At 39.5% G+C, this 24,688-nt stretch overlaps 1 protein-coding gene across 1 annotated transcript in view; it reads right to left on the reverse strand.

The window, feature by feature from the left end:
* Window positions 1–24,270, reverse strand: part of cmss1 (cms1 ribosomal small subunit homolog) — a 40,514-nt gene extending 16,244 nt beyond the window's left edge. The window contains exons 1-7 of the mRNA XM_043701150.1: window positions 24,181–24,270; window positions 9,580–9,686; window positions 6,744–6,821; window positions 5,341–5,467; window positions 5,021–5,080; window positions 2,343–2,445; window positions 441–501 (exon numbers count right to left, since the gene is read on the reverse strand). Coding sequence (XP_043557085.1) covers window positions 441–501; window positions 2,343–2,445; window positions 5,021–5,080; window positions 5,341–5,467; window positions 6,744–6,821; window positions 9,580–9,678 — 528 coding nt within the window. The 5' untranslated portion in view covers window positions 9,679–9,686; window positions 24,181–24,270. The remainder of the gene's footprint in view (window positions 1–440; window positions 502–2,342; window positions 2,446–5,020; window positions 5,081–5,340; window positions 5,468–6,743; window positions 6,822–9,579; window positions 9,687–24,180) is intronic.
* Between the last annotated feature and the right edge of the window lie 418 nt (window positions 24,271–24,688).

Raw genomic sequence — 24,688 nt, forward strand, 5'->3', positions numbered from 1 at the left:
GGCTCTCTGCCTGTACTCCTGATGAAGGGCTTTTGCCCGAAACATTGGTTTTACTGCTCCTCAGATGCTGCCTGAACTGCTGTGCTCTTCCAGCACCACTAATCCAGAATCTGGTTTCTAGCATCTGCAGTCATTGCTTTACCCTCCTCTCATTTATCTCTCCACCCTTCAGGCTCTCTGCCTGTACTCCTGATGAAGGGCTTTTGCCCGAAACATTGGTTTTACTGCTCCTCAGATGCTGCCTGAACTGCTGTGCTCTTCCAGCACCACTAATCCAGAATCTGGTTTCTAGCATCTGCAGTCATTGCTTTTACCTCTCTGGATTAACGGTCCAGCGATAGTACCACCAGACCATTGTCTCCCCCTCAATCCTTCATGATCACCTATCGCTTTTAAATATTAATTAAATTAGTGCAAATTTTAATGAGATGCACACTTACCTTAATATGCTTTGCAAACAATTTTAGAGTCTTACAGTCACCTTTAAAAGCTGTTATCATTCTGCCAAAACAAATGAGATACAATCATTATCGTCATGCCCTGTTTACTCTAAATGGGTTGAAACCTACATTTAAGAAGCTGAGAGAACAATGCTGGGTGAGCATGTTAAATGTTCACAGGCAAAAGTAGATGGGGAGATAAACTGCATAATATTGTAACAGCAAAGCTTGCAGTGTATGAATCTAAACACAATTTGATTTTTCTTTTCTCCAGTTTATTCTCATCATGACTTTCAAAAAGACTTTGCTTGTTCTGGAATGTAGCTTCTTAGTTGGTAGAGTCATAGAGATGTATAGCATGGAAACAGATCCTTTGGTCCAACTCGTCTATGCTGACCAGGTATCCCAACCTAATCTTGTCCCATTTGCCAGCACTTGGCCCATATCCCTCTAAATCCTTCCTATACATATACCCATCCAGATGCCTTTTAAATGTTGCAATTGTACCTGCCTCCACCACTTCCTCTGACAGCTCATTCCATACACGCACCAGCCTCTGCGTGAACAAGTTGTCCCCTAGGCCCCTTTTATATCTTTCCCCTCTCACCCTAAACCTATGCCCTCTAGTTCTGGACTACCCCACTCCAGGGAAAAGACTTTGTCGATTTATCGTATCCATGCCCCTCATGATTTTATAAACCTCTATGAGGTTACCCCTCAGCCTTCGACGCTCCAGGAAAACAGCCCCTGCCTGTTCAGCCTCTCCCTTAGCTCAAATCGTCCAACCCTGGCAACATCCTTGTAAATCTTTTCTGAACTCTTTCAAGTTTCTCAACATCTTTCTGATAGGAAGACGACCAGTATTGCAAGCGATATTCGAAAAGTGGCCTAACCAACGTCCTGTACAGCCGCAACATGACCTCCCAATTCCTATACTCAATGCTCTGACCAATACTTTGTGAAAGAACCTGACATCTGAACTTCTTCTGTCAGAGTTGAACATCAGCTGACTGAAAGGCTCTATGGCCCAACGGCTTGGTCTAATTATTTTGACTGATTCTAAGCAAGATACTATTATTGCAGCAAGATGATGAGTAAGACACCATGATGTTTTGGGCACCAGGAATTTCAAATTGTGCCCAAAATGTGGGTAATCAGTTCCACACACAAACTCAAAGGCCAAGTGAAATTCAACTTTGACATCATTTAAATGCCACCCATGAGCTGTGGGCACTAAATAGAAAATTAAGTTATTTAGATTAAATCATTCACATAAATAAATGATGATCACTGTTTAAGTTCAGAGAAAATCCAGCCTGCTTATGAAAACTGGCATCAAGCCATGAAAATATCAGGGGGGAATAAAACCCAAAAAAGTAATAGCTAGCAAGGATAACTTTGCTTGGAAGTTCACACAAGAAGTTGAAGGTATTACCATGACAATGTGTAAATGCTTCCAGGTATAATTTTGAAAAAGTTTTGCTCAGAGGTAGCAACCCTGCCTCTGAGCCAAAAGGTCATAGGCTGAAGCTCCATTCCAGAAATTAAACTCAAAATTTAGTTCATCATTCCTGGGCAGTGCTGAAAACTGCTGCATTACTGGGGACATGCCCTCCTTTAGGTGTGACATTAGACTGAGGCCAAAGCTCCCTGTTCAGTGGACACTGAATATCCCATGACGCTACACTTGAAGCAGAGGAAACTGCTCTCTTGGTTACTTAACCAAGTTTTATTTCTCACTCAAAACAATCAAAACAGATGGTCTGGTCTTTGTGGAACCTCGTTATCCTCAAACCAGTTGCTGCATTTGCCTACAATAACAATGTTACAGCACTTCAGGGAAAAGAAAAGTGGCTGAGAGGTACTTTGGATATCGAGAGGTCAGGAAAGTTCTTCCTTTACCTGATCATTTCAAGAGCTCGGAGAGCAGAGCTGCATATTATCAACATCAGCGCAGACTTCTTCTCTGTGTGATTCTTACACAGCTTCACCCACTTGGGACAAACTGTAGACAGACAATCATTTCAACAATCATTTTAAATAGGAGATACTTTGTATATTCACCAAATCTAATCAATTTGGAAAACCTTGTGAATTGGCCAAACTTTTGTTAAATTTAAAATAACTATCATCTCAAATACAAAGCTTTGGAAAACTTCATAACAAAAATAGTCAGAACATTTTAAAAACAACTAAATGCTATAAATAACATTTCCTTTATAGATTGCACTCAAATGCAGTTCTCATTTTAAAGATATTGACTGGATAATTTGTTAATTTTTTAAATTCAAAGTCACAAAAATATGACAAAGACATTTAACACTTTAAAATGCTCAGTCATCTTTGTATCGTTCAAATGTATATTTATATGTTTTAGTCACATAACTGGTCTGCATACTTTTACTGCTATGCATTTCCAAGCTTCACTATCTCATTGAAATACACAAATATGTGCATTACCAGAAGATCCTAATAAATATTTGTTTGTCAGAGTAATATTACATTTAAGAAAAGATAATAATGACTGAGTTTATACTAAAAGGTAATTGAATGTGTTTTCTATATTTTATATGAACATCATTCATCACAAACCAATAATTTTCCTCTCTGGCTTAAAATTTCACAAAACACTATCTTAAACCAAAACTGGCAACAGTAAACATGGACTGGATAGCATGAAGAGGAATTTAATTTTCTATTTTCTGCAAAGCCTATTGTGAAAGAATGATTCATGACCAATAAAAAAAAATTGCAAATCAGTCCAATTCTGTCAGATGAGTTTGCGCCTGTGCTGCAGCTACTGAGTTGAGAATGACCTCAGTTTGACTGGCATCAAGAGAAGAAATGACAGATCATTTAATGCTTGTGCAGAATTCTGCTCCCTCAGTTTCAATATAAAGAGGACACAGGCTGAAACATCTGCTTTGGCCTAATATTAACTCATCTGAAAACACTGTTTTAAAACTTTCTAAGAGATCTAGTAACAAAAATGTCACTTTCTGATCATTTTAAAATGTGGTTTTGTACTGGGCTGGACATGACTTCATGCTGTGAACTTTTGAGAATCCAGGATTAGATCAGATCTGGGAGTCTATGTTTTATTGTTATTTTTCATATCACTGTACATTGTCAGAGCATGTGATATAACTGCACCCTTTGTTATTCCATTATCTGCACTTAATAGATTCCATTATCTGCACTAAATAGATTCCAGCTAACATTCATGTGCAATATAAAGTGGAATTTAGATTAGATTACTTACAGTGTGGAAACAGGCCTTTTGGCCCAAGTCCACACCAACCCGCCGAAGCGCAACCCATCCAAACCCATTCCCCTACATTTACCCCTTCACCTAACACTATGGGCAATTTATCATGGCCAATTCACCTAACCTGCACATTTTTGGACTGTGGGAGGAAACCGGAGCACCCGGAGGAAACCCACACAGACACGGGGAGAACGTGCAAACTCCACACAGTCAGTCGCCTGAGGCGGGAATTGAACCCGGGTCCCTGACGCTGCGAGGCAGCACTGTGCCACCGTGCCGCCCACTTTAGTTTGATAGTTTAAACTTGAAGTTGTGCCATTTGTTTAATAAAAACATTTTGTTTGATTATAAATTGCAGTAAAGTAATGTTTGTTTTCATATGCAGTGAAATAACTGGATTTTTGTTAAATAGTTGATTCTGTTTTCACAACCAAACGACTGAAGAAAAGCTCCACTAACTTGATAAACTGTTAGAAAGGAAAATACTGTGAAAACTGCAAATCTGACTGAAATACAGAAATGCAGCAGGTCCGACAGCATCTGCAAAGGGAGGAAATAGAATTGACTCTTCAAGTCAGGTATGACTCTTCTTCAGAACAAGAGGAACTCTGAAAAAGTCACACTGGACTCAAAATGCTAACTCTATTTCTTTCTCCTCAGACAGTGTCAGACCTGCTGAGCTTTTCCAGCATTCCTGGTGTTTGAATCAGAATTAATTACTTATCTGAAATATTAATTCAATGCCTGTCTCCAAAGATGCTGCAACCTGCTGAATTCCCAATATTATCGACTTTCACTTCAGATTTCCAGAACTCCAGAGTACTTAGCCTTTCTTTAGGCATATTTTGTAATTTATTTTTGTGATAGTTGAGACAGTATTTAGTGCTAATCTTGGCACGATCAACATGGATCCACTGTCATATGCAAGTCTAAGCATTTGGGCGACAAGCCTCTTTCCTTGAACGACATAGTAAATCTATTGGGCTTTTACAACACTCCATTTTGCACTGCTTCCTAATTATCTGGTTTAATGAGTTCAATTTCATACTTACCAAGGCAAGATCTGCATTTATAGCTAGTACACCACAACAATCACTGGCTACTGTATCCTTTAGTAATTCACAACTGACAAAGCTATGAATAATTTAAAGTTAAAATTTTATTCAATCCAGACAGATTCTCTTCATTCTGTCAGTATTCAAAGTCAATATTTTCTCTGTATGAATTACAATTATAAAGATGTGTAGAAGCATTGTCTTTCTTCATGACCAACCTTGAGGCATAATGGCAGTGCAGGATGTAAGCTCCTTACCTTGTTTCAGATAGGAGGACAGGGTGTGAGTCAGGTCATTGCTTTGAAGAAAACAAGAATCTGAAAAATAACACAACAAACTGGCGTAAAATTATATTAGTCTGAAAGAGTTTTATCATTGAATTGTGTGCACATTTAACAAATTATGTTCCATATTTTCAGTGTCTGAAATGAGAAGTGAAATCAGGAGAAAGTATTGCATTCACACAGCATTTCAAATGTAACCTGACTAGACCAAAAAAAAAGTTTAAAGAGAAATAATATTGCAGTCTTCAAAAACTGAAAACCTTACTGTATATTTGAGAACATTTGTTCCATACCTGGCAGTTTCAGTTCCTCGAGTTCTATTACAGAGCGATCATTTTTGAAATATTGAGCAATCATATTCTGCAAATCAGCTGGGACAGCAGGTTTCGGAGCTGAGCTCAGCACAATGTCAGAGATTTTCTATATTCACAAATAAAGTTGGTTCAGATTAACAGGTTCAGAGCAAACTTTTAAAACTAAACACACACAATAAAACCACTAATTTGCCAACAAAGTTGTCGGTCTCACAAAGAGATGATTTTACCAGCCACAAAGCTGCTTTGCCAGTATTAGGAAAGAGTAATTAAAGTTCTTGGCTGGGTAGATCCATCTTTGAGCTGTCTAATTGCTTAATTATTAAGGAAATCTGGAGTCAGTTCTCTTTGCTACAGTCACATTGTCAGATACAAGGAGTGAGAAATGTGCAAAATTGGGTGGAAGAACATTTTGGAAAGAGGTTGGATTTAATGGCAAGTGAGTAGGTTTATAGTAGGAACCAAACATAAATTTTTTAGTCTTTGTGATGTTCAGTTCAAAAACATTTTGATACGTTCATGACTGCAGTCCAACAGCAGAGAGGTTGTCTTGAGGTCAATATAATTAATTAAAAATTAGAGCTGGCTACTACGCACACAGATATGGAAATAAAACATCCATGCTTGCAGATAATCACTTTAAATGGGCAGCATAAAAACAAAAAAGAGGAGAGAACAATGATGCCAAAGGTGACTATAAGCATGGGGACAGCATTGCATGGCTGCTCTCAGTCAGATGTTTTTGAACCATGTTAGAGTAATCTCATAAAGCTGGAAAACAGAAGAAAGATAATGGAAGAGAAGGGTGTGGTTCACTACATTTAAAAGTACAAAGGAAAGATTAACACATCATGGTAATAGTCCTGTAAAGAGTCATTTGGAATTTGGCTCAGGGTGGTTTTGGTTTGGATACTATGTGCAGGGAATGAATTCTCAGTGAGTTTTGAGAGAGAAAGAGCTGGATGACAGGAGTTTATGGGTTTTGAGGATCGGAGAGAGAAAATAGAAGATTACATGGAGCAGTAGGTGGAGAATTGTAAAGGTGAATATCTTAAAGGTGCCAACACAAAGCAATTTTGAAATAAAATGGAATGATACCCAATGAAATGGAGTCTTAAATAGAGTGGTAAGCATGGTTGCTAGGAAACATTGGGTAAAAACAAGGATTGCAGAAGCTGGAAACCAGAATCTAGATTAGAGTGGTGCTGGAAAAGCACAGCAGGTCAGGCAGCATCCGAGGAGCAGGAAAATCTGCTGAGATTCAGATTCAAAGTGAGATGGGATTTCACTGAATAAGAGGTAGGTGTCTTGGAATTCATTCCATTTATAAATGTTGCCATTTGACTCATTTTTCTTCATATTTTCAATCTGCTCTGAATTACCTTTCTTCGCTTTCTTATCTTGAGTGGACATGCTTCAATTTTTTCCTCCACTTCTGTGTCTACAAAATATTCTGTTAGCTAGAGAGTAAAAACAAATATAACAATTAAACTGTCAACAACAATCTGAATAAAGATTCACCCAATCACTCTCACAGGGTAATGTCTCTGAACATCCAGAAGATATCAGCTGTTCAAACAGTCATCAAAATGAATGCAGAGAATAATCTTAACCTTAACAAAATTATGAGCTGGATTTCCTTGCTGATAAATTCTGGGCCGGGAGGGGGAGTGACATTGAGATTGGGAGTGGCAGAGTTCTTCCCCTGACTTCCCCATTATTTTAACTGGTTTGTTGGGCAAGAGAGGCCATTGAAGCTCGGGTAATACCATGCTGCTTCCAATTCCCACAAGGCAACAGAGTGGAGTTGAGGATCAGTTACAATTTCATTAAACGGTGAAGCAAACTCAATGGGCTGAATAGCACACTTCTTCTTGAACACCTTACGGCCTTAAGACTTACACATGCTTTTAGTCTGACAAGCAAGTAAGCCAGATCTCTCCCAACTCTTCGACTCTAGCAGAATCAGAGATATTCGCACACAGTCCTGGGGAACTGTCCACAGGAAGTTGAGAGATAGTGAGCAGTCTCCACTGAGCTATTACTTTCAGACTTCCAATGGCACTTAAACATATCTTTAATATCTTTTATATGGAGATAGGAGGAATTGGGCTGATGTTTCAGGTTACAACCTTTCATGAAATGCTAACTGGGCTTCTGTTTCCATTGTTACTGTCACCTGCTGAGTATTTTAAGCATTTTCTGTATTTATCTGACATAAATGGCTTCAGAAGATATTTTGCAACGTTGTACAGTTTAATTTCCGAGTAGCGCATGTTGAGATCGCTAGTGCTCGAGGTCAACCAAGAAAAAAATAAACCTGTATTTATGTTGCAGCTTCATGTCCCAAAGTCCCAGTTATATCGCTGACTCAACTTATTACCAGATTATTCTTAAAATTGTCATTCCACACAAATGTTACTTCAAGAATAGCGGCAAAAATTAGAAGCACATCACAAGTTATAGTTTGAAGTCATAGATACATTTGCATAGGCCAAATATTACTTTGCAGTTATGCAGTGACAATCTAGTTTGTTGTATTATATCGCTGATACTGTGTCCTGTCGTCCATTCTTAATTTGTAAATCATACTTTTATGTAATACTATATTCCAAATATAAACAAACATTGATAAGAAAAAGACAATGCATTATGATCTCATCTGTCAAATGAATTTAAGCATGAATTTCATCCTTTCAAAAAAGAATGTTAAATTAACCAATTACATAAAGTTCCCTTGGTTGATAAGATATCTTTTTATTGTCATGTAATCCTCATTCCAAGGTGCACAATCAACTTTTGATGGGTTTGTTTTGATGTTATTTTCAGCTGGAATATTCTCTGGATAGGGAATGAAAACCTTTGCAGCAAGAATTCTGATGATGGTGTTGGATCATATACCTCCATTCTGGATTAGTGGTGCTGGAAGAGCACAGCAGTTCAGGCAGCATCCGAGGAGCAGTGTCCTCGGATGCTGCCTGAACTGCTGTGCTCTTCCAGCACCACTAATCCAGAATCTGGTTTCCAGCATCTGCAGTCATTGTTTTTACCCTCATATACATCCATGGCCATCCATAGATAATTTAAGTTTAAGCAAATTTTACTTAATTTTTAATTATAATCACCTCAGGTAAACCTGTACTGTGGATTGGTTAGTAATGTGGATACTGTCAGGAAATACAGTCAGGCTGCTGGATATATGCAAATAATAATAGGTATGCTTCATGGGAAGGACTGGGTAAGATAAATATTCTGATGCTAGATTGTCTTTAAAGAGTGGCGTTTAACGCACTTGTTGCCAATTCTCTTTTCCCTACAATCAGAAGATAAATCTTTATCAAATAAAGGACCTTGATCAGATGGGCCGAGGAGTGGCAGATGGAATATAACTTCAATAAATGTGAGGTGCTGCGTTTTGGAAAGTGAAATCAGGGCTGGGCTATACACTTAATGATAAGGTCTTGGGGAGTGTTGCTGAACAAAGAGACCTTGGATTGCAGGCTCATACTTCCTTGAAAGTGGAGTCACAGGTAGACAGGATAGCGAAGAAGGTATTTGGTATACTTGCCTTTATTGGTCAGTGCATTGAATATAGGAGTTGGGAGGTCATGTTGCGGCTGTGCAAGATATTGGTTAGGCCACTATTGGAATACTGCATGCAGTTTTGGTCTCCCTGCTATAGGAAGGATGTTGTTAAACTTGAAAGGATTTCAGAAAAGATTTACAAGGATGCTGCAAGGGTTGGAGGGTTTGTGCTATAGGAAGAAGATGAACAGACTAGGGCTGTTTTCGCTGGAGTGTTGGAGGCTGAGGGAGGACCTAATACAGGTTTATAAAATCATGACGGGCAAAGTCTTTTTCCCTGGGGTAGCACAGTCCAAAATTAGAGGGTCTCAGTTTACGGTGAGAGAGGAAAGATTTAAAAGGAACCTAAGGGGCAAATGTTTCATGCAGAGGGTGACATGAGTTGCCAGAGGAAGTGGTAGAGGCCGGTACAAAAATTACAACATTTAAAAGGCATTTGAACGGGTATATGAATAGGAAGGATTTAGAGGAATATGGGCCAAATGCTGGCAAATGGGGCTAGATCAATTCAGGATATCTGGTTGGCATGGACAAGTTGGACCAAAGGGTCTGTTTCCATGCTGCACAGCTCTATGACTTAACACTATCATATAATGCAGCGCACACAAGACCCTTGTATCAAGCTTTTGTCACCTTTTTACTTTTCTTTACTGTGACGTGCTGTACAGGTTCATCTCCTTTCTTCCTTTTCATCTTGATGTTCTGCTCAGGTGGATCTTGACTCATCTCCATGGATCTGTCTAAAAAAGCAGATAATTTCAGACTAACTCACCATTTTCAAAAAATAGTGATCGTGTTTGAGTATCTTCCTGAATAATGTAGGTCAGTGTCAAATGCTGCAATAATAGGCGTTTTAAACTTTTTCTGTAGATATTTTATCAGAGTTTCATGCCACCAGACATGTCTATGGAGCACCTCTGCCACAGCACTGAGATATTGATAATCAAAGTCACAAACCACATTTTCTGGGGATTGTGAATGAATGACCACATTTTGTTTTTTCTTGATTTATCTGCAGTCATTAGTATAGTCAACAGTATCCTCCTCCTATAATGCCTATCATCAAATGCCCAACTCTATCATACTGCTTTGTTTGGCACTACTATTACTCATCCAAAAGAGCCAAAACGTTTCTTCTTGCTTCTTCATCATTACCCCTGAAGTCCTGCCCTCACCTATATAATGGCCTTGGAAAAATCATCTCAAGGCTGTGCATGCACATTGATACAAATACAGTGTGCTTCTTTTTGTCCTCTCCCTCCCTCATCCACCTCTATCTTTGTGTCATCAGTTGGCTTGTTAAGCATGCATTCCTTAATGAGTTGCAATTTCCTCCAAAGCAAATCTTGTGGGAACTAAAGGTGCTATTTTGCCCTCTATTCACACACTCCATTTCTATGTCTCAAGTTGCAGCCCACTCCCTAACAAATGTGCCCAGTTAATGCTGATAAATTGCAAACTTGATGTTCTATTTGATGCCAATTTAAATCTCCAATGGCACAGTGACTCAAGTATTTAGCACTGCTGCCTCACAGCGCCAGAGACCCTGGTTAGATTCCCACCTTGGGCGACTGTCTGTGTGGAGTTTGCACATTCTCCCCGTGTCTGCATGGGCTTCCTCTGGGTACTCCAGTTTCCTCCCACATTCCAAAGATGTGCAGGTTAGGTGAATTGGTCATGCTAAACTGCCCATACTTTTCAGGGATGTGTGGGTTAGGTGCATTAGTCAGGGGTAATAAGGTAGGGGAATGGGTCTGGGTGGGTTACTCTTCGGAAGGTCAGTGTGGACTTTTCGGGCTAAATGGCCTGTTTTCATACTGTCGGGATTCTAAGGTAAATTCTTGTCTGAATACGCTCTCTTTTGAAATATCCTAGAACATTTATCTTTGCTGAAGGCACTATATAAATGTAGATTGTTAGTGCAAAACAATAAAGACCCACTAACATAGGAGGAAGTTAGTAACTGTGCTTTCTCATATTACTTAAAGAATAAATCTTCATATTTAAAACCCACTCCCACTAACACTAATCTATTTCTAAAATATATGCAATTTTTTTGACCGTGCTGGTAATTTTGAACCAGATGCAAGAAGAAGGAAGTTCTTTCTATTATTTCTCTCTTACTAAGAACACTCTGCTGCATTAAGGTGTTTCCCCTGTGATCAAACTCATCATAGCCATAAAGATGAATTAAACATATCTGTGACTATATTATCCAGTTGCAATGATATAATATGGTTGCTGTACAAAATATATTTAAATCCTAACTAACTTTCATTGTGGATTCCAATATAATGGAATGCCTGTATTAAGCAGTTACATCCCTTGAGGCAAGTATCAGAAGACAAGTCACCAGTCTGGTCAAATGTGTCTCCTGGCATGGCATCTAAAACTGAATGTTACCTCCAATTCTTATTTCCTGTTATTTCATTTCTGTTATTTGTTGAGACTCTCATTATACTGACAGGGAAAAATTCTCCAGGCATAGGGTATGTACATGAAGTCACAATGACTGCACTATTTACAGTATTTTCAAACATGATAGACTTCAAACAAAAAAACATATTGGACCTGTAATTATTCCAAAAATATATCTCAAATAGAACTTTAGCTCATTAATAGTTGGAGCCAAGTATAATACACTCAATTACTAAAACTCAAACTAACTTAATTTGATATTATTTCACAATTACCTTCACTTTCCTATATTTTCCTATGGGAGCTATTTGTTACCATTCCGTTTCCTTCAGCTTACAGAATGGAATGATCTGACCTACTACTCTCTTGACAGTCTAACAGGATGTGTACATGCAGTGGGGCAACGTAACTAAGCCAGTTTATTTCCCTTCTTCCACAAATAAAATATTCTTTTAATAATTCACCATATCTGTGACTCTTTTAGCTTAGTTTGGTAGTAGTCTGGAGACATATTGAGAAATCACAAAACATACACAATACATGCTTGGAAGAATGAAGTTTACCATCTGCTCCTTGTAAGAAAAACATCTTACAAATCCGAGCAGTGAAGTTTTCATAATGGGATTTATTTTACTGTACTGTATGTCTCAGCGGAATTATCAGAACCTACTCATGATCCTTTTGTCAACAAAAATCTTTTAAATACAAACCCCACAAGAAAATTGTAACAAATGATACTTAAACCAATATTTAAATGTTCATTGCAGTTTCATTTTACAATTAAATGCAGATACTATATTTTCAGAAATTACCTTTGAGGAGCTTAAATATTCTTTGGAAGTGACAGCATAAAAAAATTGCGATGTCAAGGTTAATCTAAGATTGCCATTTGAAATGGAATTTTTGCAAATATTATAAACAGGCGCAGAAATATAAGAACAAGTCTTTTCCACCATTAAATTAGATCACTTTATCCTTAACTTCTTAATAACTAAGAGATATCCAAAATGTAATTAAATTTCAAATGATAAAAATCAGTATCAATATCCAACATGGTATACCTGATATGTATGACCCAACTGTATTGATTAAACTTATAAACAGTTCAGGTTAATGTAAAAACATTCATTGATCAATTTTATGTCTTATTTATTCCTGGATTATGGGTGCAATTAGTTAGATTAACATTTATTGTTTACCCTAATTGTGCTCCAGGTGGGAACCTTCTTGAACTGCAGTAGACCATGCAGTGTGGGTACATCATTAAGTGCTTTGGGAAGTTCAAAGTTTTGATTGAATGACAATGAATGAACAGTCAGGGTGGTTTATGGAGAAAGCTTGAAAGTAATGGTGTTTTCATGGGTGGAATCTTTGTAGGGGATTGAACTACATGGGCCTTGGGAGAATGTGTGGCAGAAAAAGATGACAAGTGCATTGAGGCTCATCTCAACGTCACAATAACCTCATGATATCTTTTATACTTTTCACGAGCAGCATGGTGAAATTCTCAATGGGAGTGGCGAGTGGCAAGATGCACCCTTCATCTATGGACATTGACAACCAGCATCTGCCAACACAAGTGGTCCATTGTGGTACCTCTCTGATACACTGGCAGTCTGCTTACATGGCATAGTCCTATTTTGCAGGTACACTGGCTATCAGTAGTGAAATGATGCAGCAGGAAGATACTGTGCAGGGACAGACATCCAGCTCAAGGACTGGACCAAGTTGCATCTCAGGCCTGCTCACTTAGCACTTGCTTATATTGTGCCTATCAACACATTAGCACTATCCATGTGAAACCTTGTCTGTTAGCACGTTTGTGCTTCAGCTGGTGCTAAAAGCTTTCATTACTGTTCTTTTAATGGCTGTTTAGTGCAGATACACCCCAGTTACAATGTCTTCCATCCTCTTTCATCAGGCAGGAGATATAAAAGACATATATGAACAGATTCAAGAACAGCTTCTTCCCCGCTGTTATCAGACTTTGGAATGGACCTCTCAATGTCAATACTGATCCCTCTCTCTGCATCTTCTCTGTGGCTATAAAACTGTTCTCTGCACCCTGTTCTGATATCCTGACATTTTTTTTTGGTACAACCTGCCTGTACTGCACGTAAAATAACACTTTTCACTGTATCTAGGTACATGTGACAATAATAAATCAAATCAGATTAAATCAAATCCAAAGTGCTCCTAGAGGTCGGCTAGAACAATGCCCAAGAGTAATTGTCAGTTTGACGGCTGAAAGTGGAGGATCCAGGTTTCCTGTACGCCATGACATTGCACCGACAAAAACATGAAGCAGCCATTTGTAAAGTGCAGCTATATGGGATGAGCAACCATTGCATTGGCCATTTCATATTCATTCAAACTGAGAGTTAGACACTGGTCAACAGCAATGTTCTACGTGCCATTGGCACTTGCAAATTGAACCCGCACATCTCATTAAGTTTGAAGTTAACAGCAACAGAGGTTTGGCCAGTTATTCCAGTAGACCTTTTAACCTTTGAGATTGTACATGCTGTTGCCCACTGGTGATGGAGTGAGTAAATGTTCAAAGTAGTGGAAGGTGTAGTGATTGCACCTGATAGAATATGAGTTCTCTGATTGGGGCTGTTAATCCGATCTAATTAGGGAGCCCTGACTTACAGATATAAACAGGATTGTCATGCTAAATTGCCCGTAGTGTGAGGTAAGGGGTAAAAAAAAAAATTAAACAGGATTGTCAGAGGTTGTGTTCACTCTGGCAACTGGCTCTGAAGGAGCTGGATCATTGAGCAGCATTCTCTGTAAATAAAAGATGACTTGGTGATGGTATATCTGCCTCTGTGGAGTTATTTCAGATGCAATGAGAGAAACGCATGTTCCTTAAGAAACTTGCTCGGAACATTCATCTTTGAGTAGGGGATAAGCATTTGTGGCATCATGCTGTTACTTGGGAAGTTAGATCATTTGATCTTGCCATTGAAGACTGGGCCTAGTGTGTGAAAAGAACATGTTTTTTTTCTGGGAAAATGACATTGGGACAGATGAAGAGCAATGAGTAATTCTCCTGACAGCTTGTAGACCCGCTACCTTTTCAGTTACTGGGAGCCTAATTTCCCTGAGACACCAGATATTAAAATCTTTCAAGAGTTGATGGATTTAGTTAAAGAATATTATGACCCCAAGCCTCTTCTAATTCTGCGACACTATTGGTTTTACTCGGTAATTTGAGAAACGGGAATCTGTATTGGGATTTTTGACTAGGCTAAGATGACTGGCATGTGACTTTGTTTAACCCTTAATAAGATGCTGAGAGACCATTTGGAATGTGGGATTAATGATGTGACCATGCAAAAGTGCCTCTAGCTGAACATCAAACAGACACTACAAGTGGCTTTCTATCAGAAAATGTGGCAAGTGGATCATATGAGCTGCAGGATATTTCAATGGAAGTGGACATTCTCATCAGTCAACTGAGCTTAGGGAATACCACCCGAGTAAAGGCAATTGCATAGCTTCACTCAGGACATATCCTGTACAGAGGGACTCTCGACCAGCCCACAGCAAAACCCCAAAACAAAGGCAAGCCTCAGCCAAACATTTCACATTTTCTTCAGGATCCAGGCTGGCAAGCCATTGTAGTTGCTGCTGGTAAGTGGACTCGAGACTGCAAAAGATTCTCACTAAGCCTGAATTGAATAAGAGAACTGGAAACCGTACACCCTGGAAAATCAACCTACACCTAGTTTGGAACCATTAAATTGCCGAGCAACGTCCAATCAGAATAAATCAAAATAAACAACAGGTTAAATGGTCACCAGGTTCTAATGGAGGTCGATACCAGCATGGCCGTTTCAGTGATCACAGAATCGGTCTTTCAGAAAACTTGCAAATGGTGCAGCAGCAAAACATGCCAGGCTCTTTGACTGCCTTTCCAACTGTTTCACAACCTGTGGGTTCTCCCTCTCCCTCAAAAGTTGAAGATATCTCTGAATCTGATATGGACACAGTGGATATCGCTGCCTTGACATCTTTACCACCTGAAGAGGAGAATGATTTTTTTCCGAGATGCTCTGGGCATAACAGGTGACCTACTGTACATTATATGCCGCTCGCATCAGAGGCAGAGTTGGAGGGACTTGATCTTGTGCTAAAATGGCCCAGGTGTAGTTACAAAAACAGAACTTGCCTATGTTCTTGAATTCAGAGGGTGAGGAAAGTAGCAATAATAATAAGGTCAGCCAGTTGGATCTCAGAGAATGAGTTCCCTGATAGGGGCAGTTAATCTGGTGCAATCAAAGAACCCTGGCTTACAAATATAAACAAGAGTCAAAGGTTCTGAACATTCTGAGAGCTGGCTCTGAGGAAGCTGGATCAGTGTGTGATTCTCCATGTGTAAATAAATGGTGACTTGGTGACAGATATCTGCCTCTGTGGAGTTGTTTCAGTAAGGGATAAACAATGACGGTTACCTGATCACCATTCCAGATATCTTACTGAATTGAAATTTCATGGGATTTGAAACCATGCCCCCAGAATATGGCTAGTGTTCTGGATTACTAGTCCACTGACATCATCACTATGCCACTGACTCCCCCAACCATCAGATGTTGATAGTTCTATGATACCTCTGGTCATATGCTGGTACCATTTGCTATTCGCATTAATGAAAACTTTAGGAGTTTATTGTCACTACAGGACTTTTTTCTACAATGATCGAGATGAAAACAGGCCATTATCTAAGTAATAATTTTACTTTCTCATGCTTGTCGGCTCTCCCAATTTTCTGTATATCGGAAAAGACAACAGAGCAATGTTGTACATTCTGCATCGATGGATAACATGTTTTTAATGGTTTATGGACAAAAGGTATCCATATTGTGTAGTGCTAACGATAGGCTTGAATGATTTAATTCATATGAAGCAAATGACATTTTTTAAGAGAGGAAATAGCACTTCGTGAAGGATACTATCGTATATAAATTCACAAACATCCAAAAATTGTGTAGAGAAACCCAAACTGAGCAGCAAGGGATAATTGCACCCAAATGCATAACAAACCATTTTCAGGCTCGCACTCTGGGAATTAAAGACTGAACAAAGGGTCAAAGTGTACGACATGAGTCAGTACTGCCAATTTATGAACCCTGTGAGGCTGTATAAAAAAAGGAAACGGCAAACAAAATTTATGATCCCTTCTGGGAACCCAAATAGATGCTCTCAGGAACTAGAGATTATTATTAAAAGCAACAACAGAGCATGTTGCAGGCCATAAACAAGATTCACAAGCCTGCTGGGCAACATATTATTTTAAGTTAGCTCTCCTTTCTCTTTGCAAATACTTTCTGTAACTGAGCTTTCAAACCATTACCCAGCACATAAAGGGTAAAAGTTGAATTGATTCAATGAATTATAGGGAGTGAGGGGAGGAGGAAAAAGACATGACATGAACTGAAAGGTGGAGGTCATGTGAGCTAATGTCTCTCCAAACTCCAAAGTTCATTTTCATTGTGTTTAAAGTAATCTATCAGTACAGCCAATCTAACTGAGCAGCACACAAAAAACAAATTTAACATCAGAAAGACACAAGCCAGCTGTAATTAAATTTGCTCCAAATGAACCCTCTGAGATCTCAATGCTGCTCTATAACGGGCTTTTTCAGCATCACTAGTATTCATTGCTCCACCTTGGTGGTTGTCTGCTCAGCTGCTTTGGTCTGAAATGCTGGAATCTCTCTCTGCTTCACGTTTTCCACTTCAGGTTAAAACCAAACCTCCAACTGTCTAATATCATTTCATGTGGCTCAGGATGAAACGTAGCTGCGAAGCAGCATTGGGCATTTTATTATATGAAAGGTGCTGCATGAATGCAAGTTATTGTTACAGCTTTTATCAACACTTCTGTAGTATGCTTAACAATACGAAACCTCCGAGGCATGTCACAACAGCATTGCAAAACAACATATGACAAGGAGAAACTGGGTCAGAATATGAAACGCTTGGCAAAAGAGAGACGTTTTAAGAAGTGCCAAAACAAGGAAAGTGAGGTGGACAGGCAAAGAAATGTATGAGGGACATTGTAAAATTAGAAATTCCAAATCAAATCATCACTTGGCCAGAAGCAATGTAATTCCTTGGGTGGGACATCTTGTTCCCCCATGTCTGATACTCGATGACTGAAGCAATTGCTTTATTTGGAACTTAGTAGAAGCAAAGAAATCCCAAGACAACAGCTAATAGATGTCCTCAAAACATCCCTGAAGAGGTCAAATATATCGGTACCTTTGGAGACCCTGATTTGTGACTGAATAAAATGATGAAAGCTCATTCAAGTAGGCACCTATCCCATCAAGAGACTTAGTTTGAAAGGTGCAGAGGTGTATCCAAGCCAATGAGGGAGTATACAAATCTCCATCTCCATACTGTTTGGCACCATATGCTCTATACATATCAGAATTGGCAGACTGCGCATTGGTACACTGGTCGGTATCTCAGAACCCATCAATCCAGCAGGAAACAAGTCATTCTCGGTTCTTAGCAACTGCCTAAGAAGTTAATGATCAGAGCTTAATTCGAATAAAGATATGGATAGTAGAGTTTTGATTAACTCAAATGTACAGAGGGTATAATGTAGGAGACCAGCAAGGAGTATATCAAGATAGTCAATTTTTGTGGTAATGAAGACTTGAATATGGTTCTCAGCAGACTGAGCTGAGATAGTGTACAGTCAGGTAAAGTCACTGAGGTGTAAATAGATGGCCTTGGTGGTGGCACAAGTATGAAATGGGGATCAGTTTAATCCATTAGCTGGATGGCTAGTTTGCAATGCTGAATGGCACCAGCACCATGGATTGAATTCCCATACTGTCTGAGATCACCATAAAGCCCCATGTTCTCTAGCTCATCCAATGCATGATGACACTCAGCTTAAACTCACCAACCCTCATCTCTTTCAAACGAAAGCAACCTATGGTCCTCTGGAGTTACAACACCTTTCATTTTCTTAACTTCAGAATCACATGTGATACTGAGTTTGTGGACTGAGTAACCTAAATTATATTAAACCATAGAACAGTACAGCACAGTACAGGCCCTTCGACTCTTGTTGCTGTGCCAGCCTTTTACCCTATTCTAAAGTGCTGCCTGGGAGAGGGTTGGAGTCAGTCGATAGGGAATGGAACTTGGGCAATGACTTCAATCTTGCAGCTAAAGTCAACAACTTGGAAATATTTTTGATAAGTTTATTGAACAGCTTCTATTGGCCTACAAAGAGCTGATGAAATGAAATATAGGCTGCAATTCTTCCAAAACAAGCAAAGGCTGCATGGAGAGTAATTGTAACTTTTAAAAGATTCATTCATGGGATGTGGACATCAAGGGTTAGAGCAGCATTTATTGTACACACCTATTTGCTAGGGAGAAGGTGATGAGCTGCCTTCTTGAACTACTGCAATCCTTGGATTGTAGGGAAAACAAAAGTGCCGCTGGGATGGGTGTTCTAGGATTTTGACCCAATGAAGGAACAGTGATACAAATTCAAGTAGGATAGATTGGGGGAGGGGCTTTAATGCATCTGTTGCCCTCATCTTTCTAGATGGTTGTTCTGTTGTTGTTTTATTGAAGTGCGTCTTGTAGATGGTGCACACTGCTACCATTGTATGTCAGCAGTGCAAAGCGAATGTTAAAAGTGGTAAATGGTGCACTAATCAAGTCAGTTGATTTATCTTGAATGGTGTCAAGCTTCTTGAGTGCTGTCAGAGCTGCACTCACCAAGCAAGTGGAGAGTATTTCATCATGCTCGGGACTTGTGTCTTGCAGATAGTGGACAAACAAGAGGTGTGAAACAAGAGGTGAGTTATTCACTGCAATTAGCACTTCGAAAACAGTAGTAGAATCAGACACAACATGCATTTGCAAAAGGGAAATCCCGCTCAACAAATCTACCAGAATTCTTTGAGAATATAAATATCAGGAGTAGCTGGTGGATGTGGTTTATTTGGACTTCTGGAGATTTTCGACAAAATCCCAAATAAGAGATTAATGTGTAAAACTAAAGCACATGCCATGTAATGAGATGGAAAGGAAGTTGGTTTGCAAACAGGAAACAAAGAGTTTGAATAAATGGGTCTTTTTCTAAATAGCAAGCACTGACTAGTCAGGTATTACAGGGCTTAGTACCAGCACCTAGCTATTCACAATCTCAGAATTTGCAGATGACATAAAGCTGGGTGGAAGGGTGAGCTGTGAGGAGGGTGCAGAGAGGTTGCAGTGTGCTTTGGACAGGCTGAGTAAGTGGGAAAATGCAATATAACATGGATAAATGTGAGGTTATACAGTTTGGTAACAAAAATAGGAAGGCAGATTATTATTTAAATGGCTGTTAATTGAGAGAGGGGAATATTCAAAAAGATTTGGTTGACCGCGTGCACTAGTCACTGAAAGTAAACAGGGGTGCAGCAGGTAGTAAAGAAGGCAGACTGTATGTTGGCCTTCATAGTGAGAGGATTTCATTACAGGAAGAATGGTGTCTTACCACAGTTATACAGGGCATTGGTGAGGTCACATCTGGAGTATTGTGTGCAGTTTTGATCCCCTTATCTGTGGAAGGATCTGCTTGTTATAGAGGGAGTGCAGCAAAGATTTACTAAATTGATTCTGGGGATGGCAGGAATAAGTAATGAGGAGAGACTGAATCAGTAAGGATTGAATTCACTGGAATTTAGAAGAATGTGGAAGACAATTCTCATAGAAACCTATAAAATTCTAAAAGGACGAGACAGGCTAGACAGAGGAAGGATGTTCCTGATGGTGGAGGAGTCCAGAACCAGAGTTCATAGTTTAGGGATAAGGGGTATATCTTTTAGGTCTGAGATAAGGAGAAATTTCTTTACTCAGAGAGTGGTGAGCCTGTGGAATTCTCTACCACCGAAATTAGTTAAGGCCAAAATATTTTGTGTTTTTCAAGGAAGAGGTACTGAAAACTTTTGTGATTAAACAGATCCAGGGATACAGGGGGTGGAGGGCAGAACTAGGAATTGAGCTTAATGATCAGCCATTATCATTTGAATGGTTGAGCAGACTCGAGGTGTCAAAAAAACCTACTCCTGCTCCCATCTTCTATGTTTCCATATCTCTGACCTGCTCTTGTGACCACTGCATTTATATAGCTGGTCCAGTTCAGTTTCTGGTCAATAGTAACCCCCAGGTTGTTGATATTGGGCAAGTTATTGATGGTGATATATCAGAAGGCAATGGGTGATGGTTAGATTTTCTTATGGTCATATTCGTGCCATAAGTGCAAGAAACTGTCTGGCACCTTTATCAGAGCAAGCCTGGAACTTGTCTAAATCTTGATGCAATGAACACAAACTGTTTCAGTATCCGACTCACTGAAAATGGTGCTGAACATTGTGCAATTATCAGTGAACATCCCCACTCCTGATTGTATGATGAATGGAAGGTGATGGATGAAACAGCTGAAGTTGGAATTCCTGCAGTAATGTACTAGGAGTGAGATGATTGACTTCTAACAAACTTGTGTTTGGCATGACTCCATCTAATACAGAATTCTCCTGATTCCCAATTACTCCAGTTTAGCTGGGGCTCCTTGATACCATACACAATCAAATGCCACCTTGATGTCAATGGCAGTCACTCACACTACACCTCTTCAGGCCATGTTTGGACCAGGACTATAATGAGGTCAGGAGCTGAGAGACCCTAGCAGAATCCAAACTGTGTGTCAGTGAGCAGGTTAGTCCTTTGCTAATGCCACTTAATTGTACTGTTGGTAATCCATTCCAAAACCTTGTAGATGATTGAGAGAAGGCTAATAAAGAGGCAATTGGCCAGATTGGATTTGACCTGCATTTTGTGCGCAGGACATACCTGGGAAATTCTCCACATTGTCGGATAGATGCCAGTGACATAACTGTACTGGAACAGCTGCCTAGGCAAGCAGCTGGTTCTGGAGTACATCCAATGCTGTAATATTATTAGGGCCCATAGTCTTTGCAGTACATATTCCTTCAGCAGCCACTTCTTGCTATAGGGAAGATGTTATGAAACTTGAAATGGTTCAGAACAGATTTAAAAGGATGTTGCCAGCATTGGAGGGTTTGAGCTATAGGGAGAGGCTGGGGCTGTTTCCCTGGAGTGTTGAAGGTTGAGGGGTGACCTTATAGAGGTTTATAAAATTATGAGAGGCAGGATAGGATAAATAGACAAAGCCTTTTCCCTGGGGCGGGGGAGTCTAGAACTAGAGGGCATAGGTTTAAGCTGAGAGGGGAAAGATTTAAATGAAACCTAAAGGGCAACTTTGAATGAGGGTGGTACGTGTATGGAATGAGATGCCAGAAGAAGTGGTAGAGGCTGATGAATTATAATATTTAAGAGGCATCTGGATGGGTATATGAATTGGAAGGGTTTAGAAGGAAACAGGCCAAGTACTGGCAAATGGGACTAGATTAATTTAGGATATCTGGTCGCATGGACGAGTTGGACCAAAGGGTCTGTGTCCGTGCTTTACATCTCTGTGATTCTCTGATAAAACATGGGGTGAATTGAATTGGTTGAAGAATAAACGTCTGTAATGCTGAGGACCTCAGGAGGAATCTGAGATGAATCATCCCCTCGGCACTTCTGGCTATAAGTAGATTAAAATACTTCAGCCTGGTCATGTGCACTGATGGGCTAACCCCTGCCCCCTACTCCCACCCTGCCCTTCCTCTAACATATTCATGTGGAACAACTACTTCCTGTTATTTATTTAATTATCCACCACCAGTCATCACTGAATGTGGCAGGACTCCAGAGATTAGCCCTGTCTGCTGTTTGTTGTTTCCACTGTTTGGCATACAAATTGTTTTACTGTAGTTGTAGCTTTACCAATTATGAATGAAAGAAAATTGATGTCCTCAAACAATAGCCCATAAGAATAATGTGCAGAGTCTTTCAGTCTAGTGATGTCAATTGAGGGTCCTTATCCCTCAAAGAATGGTAATTCCTTTCAGTTGTAAGGTGAACATCCTTTGGAGCCAAAATGGAAACTTGTTAAAATAGTTGTGAGGGAGAAGAGTTTGACGAAAGTATGGCAGATAGAGAGCACAAAATGGCAGAGATGATACACTGTTATATTTGCATGACCTCAAGGAAAATCTGACCACCTCTCTTCCTGATGGACAAGGGATCTGCAAGCCTGAGGAAACTAGTTAGTAAAAAAATCATTAAACCAACTATGGGAATGTGACAGAGGAAATAGGAGAATTAAACGGATATGACCACCCAGGCACTAGTAACAATGATGTAATACACTATACAGTATTAGGACATAAGCATGTCAAAGGCCAAGGCAAATGAAACCTAACGTTGAGAGGCTGAGGATAGACTTTGTGAAAACAAACAGAATATTAATGTTGAACAATAATAAGAAACACTTAAACTAGTACTCAACAAAACCCAGGGAAACAAATCAAAATCAAACAAATGAGACATCAGTTAAAGAAATGGGTAAAAATGAGGGTACCCAAAATTCAAGGACAGCAGAGGGGAAGAGGATGAAGAGATTGGAGAAGTAATAAAAAAGTTAAGAAGGCAAACAGGAATTACTAAAATAAATTATGAAGTAATGTAACATCAAATAATGCAATGCAATAAAAAAGGGAAGGTTGTAATGGGAATAAGGCAGTCAGAGACTGATAAAATCACAGACAGAACATTTTAATAGCAGAATTATTAAGTAATTACTCAGCTGTAGAGTTTACTAGGAAGATGGATCATGGGGACGTGACAATATAAGATACGCTGAGAAATGATATAACCACATTTAAAATAAAAAGAAGAGGAGCAATATTAAAGAAATTAATCAAAGTCTGAGAGAGTAAAATCTCTTGTGTGGATGGACTACACCCATGGGTTCTGAAAGAATCTAAGGAACAGATATCAGAGACGCTGTTCCACATATTTAAGGATTTATTGGATAACTGTGTAGTGCCAGAAAATTGGAGGACAGCTAACTTCATACTTCTATTTTAAGCACACAGCTACAATGTGCTCTGAGAACCAAGCACCAGTCAGATTCATATCAGTAACAGGAATACTAATGAAAGCTATATTAATGAAGAGAAAAATATTTTAAAATCAAAAAATATAACAATGAATAATCAACACGGATTTTAAAAGGGAATGTCTTGCTTTGCCTATTTGCTGGGAAGAGAAAACAGAGAGCAGAGAGGGGTAATTCAGTAGATGTAATGCAGCGAGACTTCTACAAGATCTCCAGTAAGGTTAATAGATTAATAGATAATAGATTAATAAATGAAGGTTAGTGCAAACAGTCAATGAATAAATGTATAGCTGCCTGGCTGAAAGGCAGAAAGCAGAGAATAGAAGTAAAGGTAAAGTGAAATCCTACAAGAAGCAATGCTATGACTACAATGCATAATTTACATCCACGATCTATACATCTGAATCAAATACAACATTTGCAAACTTGCGGGCCACCAGACTGAATTTTATGAAAAACTGGCTGTGTCAGTTCTTTAGAGATTCTTGAAAGGTTTTTCTCTGAGCTTGAACAAGTTATCTCAGCCAGAGTCTGTCAGCTTCTGATCTCATCACAGTTATGTCATGCAATCTTACACTGCTCACCTCACCTCCCAGGTGCCACTCTCATGATATCTTGTGCTTCCCTGCAGCAGAGGTATCACTAACACCGCAACCTTCTGGGATTCCTGCCAACAAGTACCAGATTTGAACCCCAGCTGTGCACGAGGTTAATCACTACAAATCCAGAACAACCTTACATAGCTCATAATGTTAGAAGAATTACCTCCAGAAATGGCTGGCAGAGACAAGCTGGCACTCCAATTTGCTGACAGGAACCCTTGAGATCCTGGGTGATGGCAGAGGAGGCCTGGTCTCTTTCCTTATGATCATCAAGGACAGTCACAACACCAGACCCTGCCAAACAGTTCGGAGGTTACCACCAAGTCAGCACAGTATCCACAGTCAGGAGGAACACCCAGCAGAATGCGAAGCATGTGCACTCCATGAGGGAGCCATCATCTTTACTCTGCTATCTCACACTCATTCTCTCTGTGCTATTGCACTACCTCAACCCAAGGTCTACCAATCTCACTGCTGTATGTAGCATCTTCCCTCACTCACTCTCAGCCGTCCCAACTCCCCAGATGACTAACCCTGAATGGCCTCTGAACTGCAAATTCACTCCCTTGGAACATCTCACTAATTCCATCACTCCCTACCTTACAGCTAACAGCTACGCCAACCATTTCTAGCTCACTGAATCACAGAATCCTTACAGTGCAAAAAGAGGC

Source organism: Chiloscyllium plagiosum, chromosome 12 (assembly GCF_004010195.1).
Source record: "Chiloscyllium plagiosum isolate BGI_BamShark_2017 chromosome 12, ASM401019v2, whole genome shotgun sequence".
Taxonomy (NCBI): Eukaryota; Metazoa; Chordata; class Chondrichthyes; order Orectolobiformes; family Hemiscylliidae; genus Chiloscyllium; species Chiloscyllium plagiosum.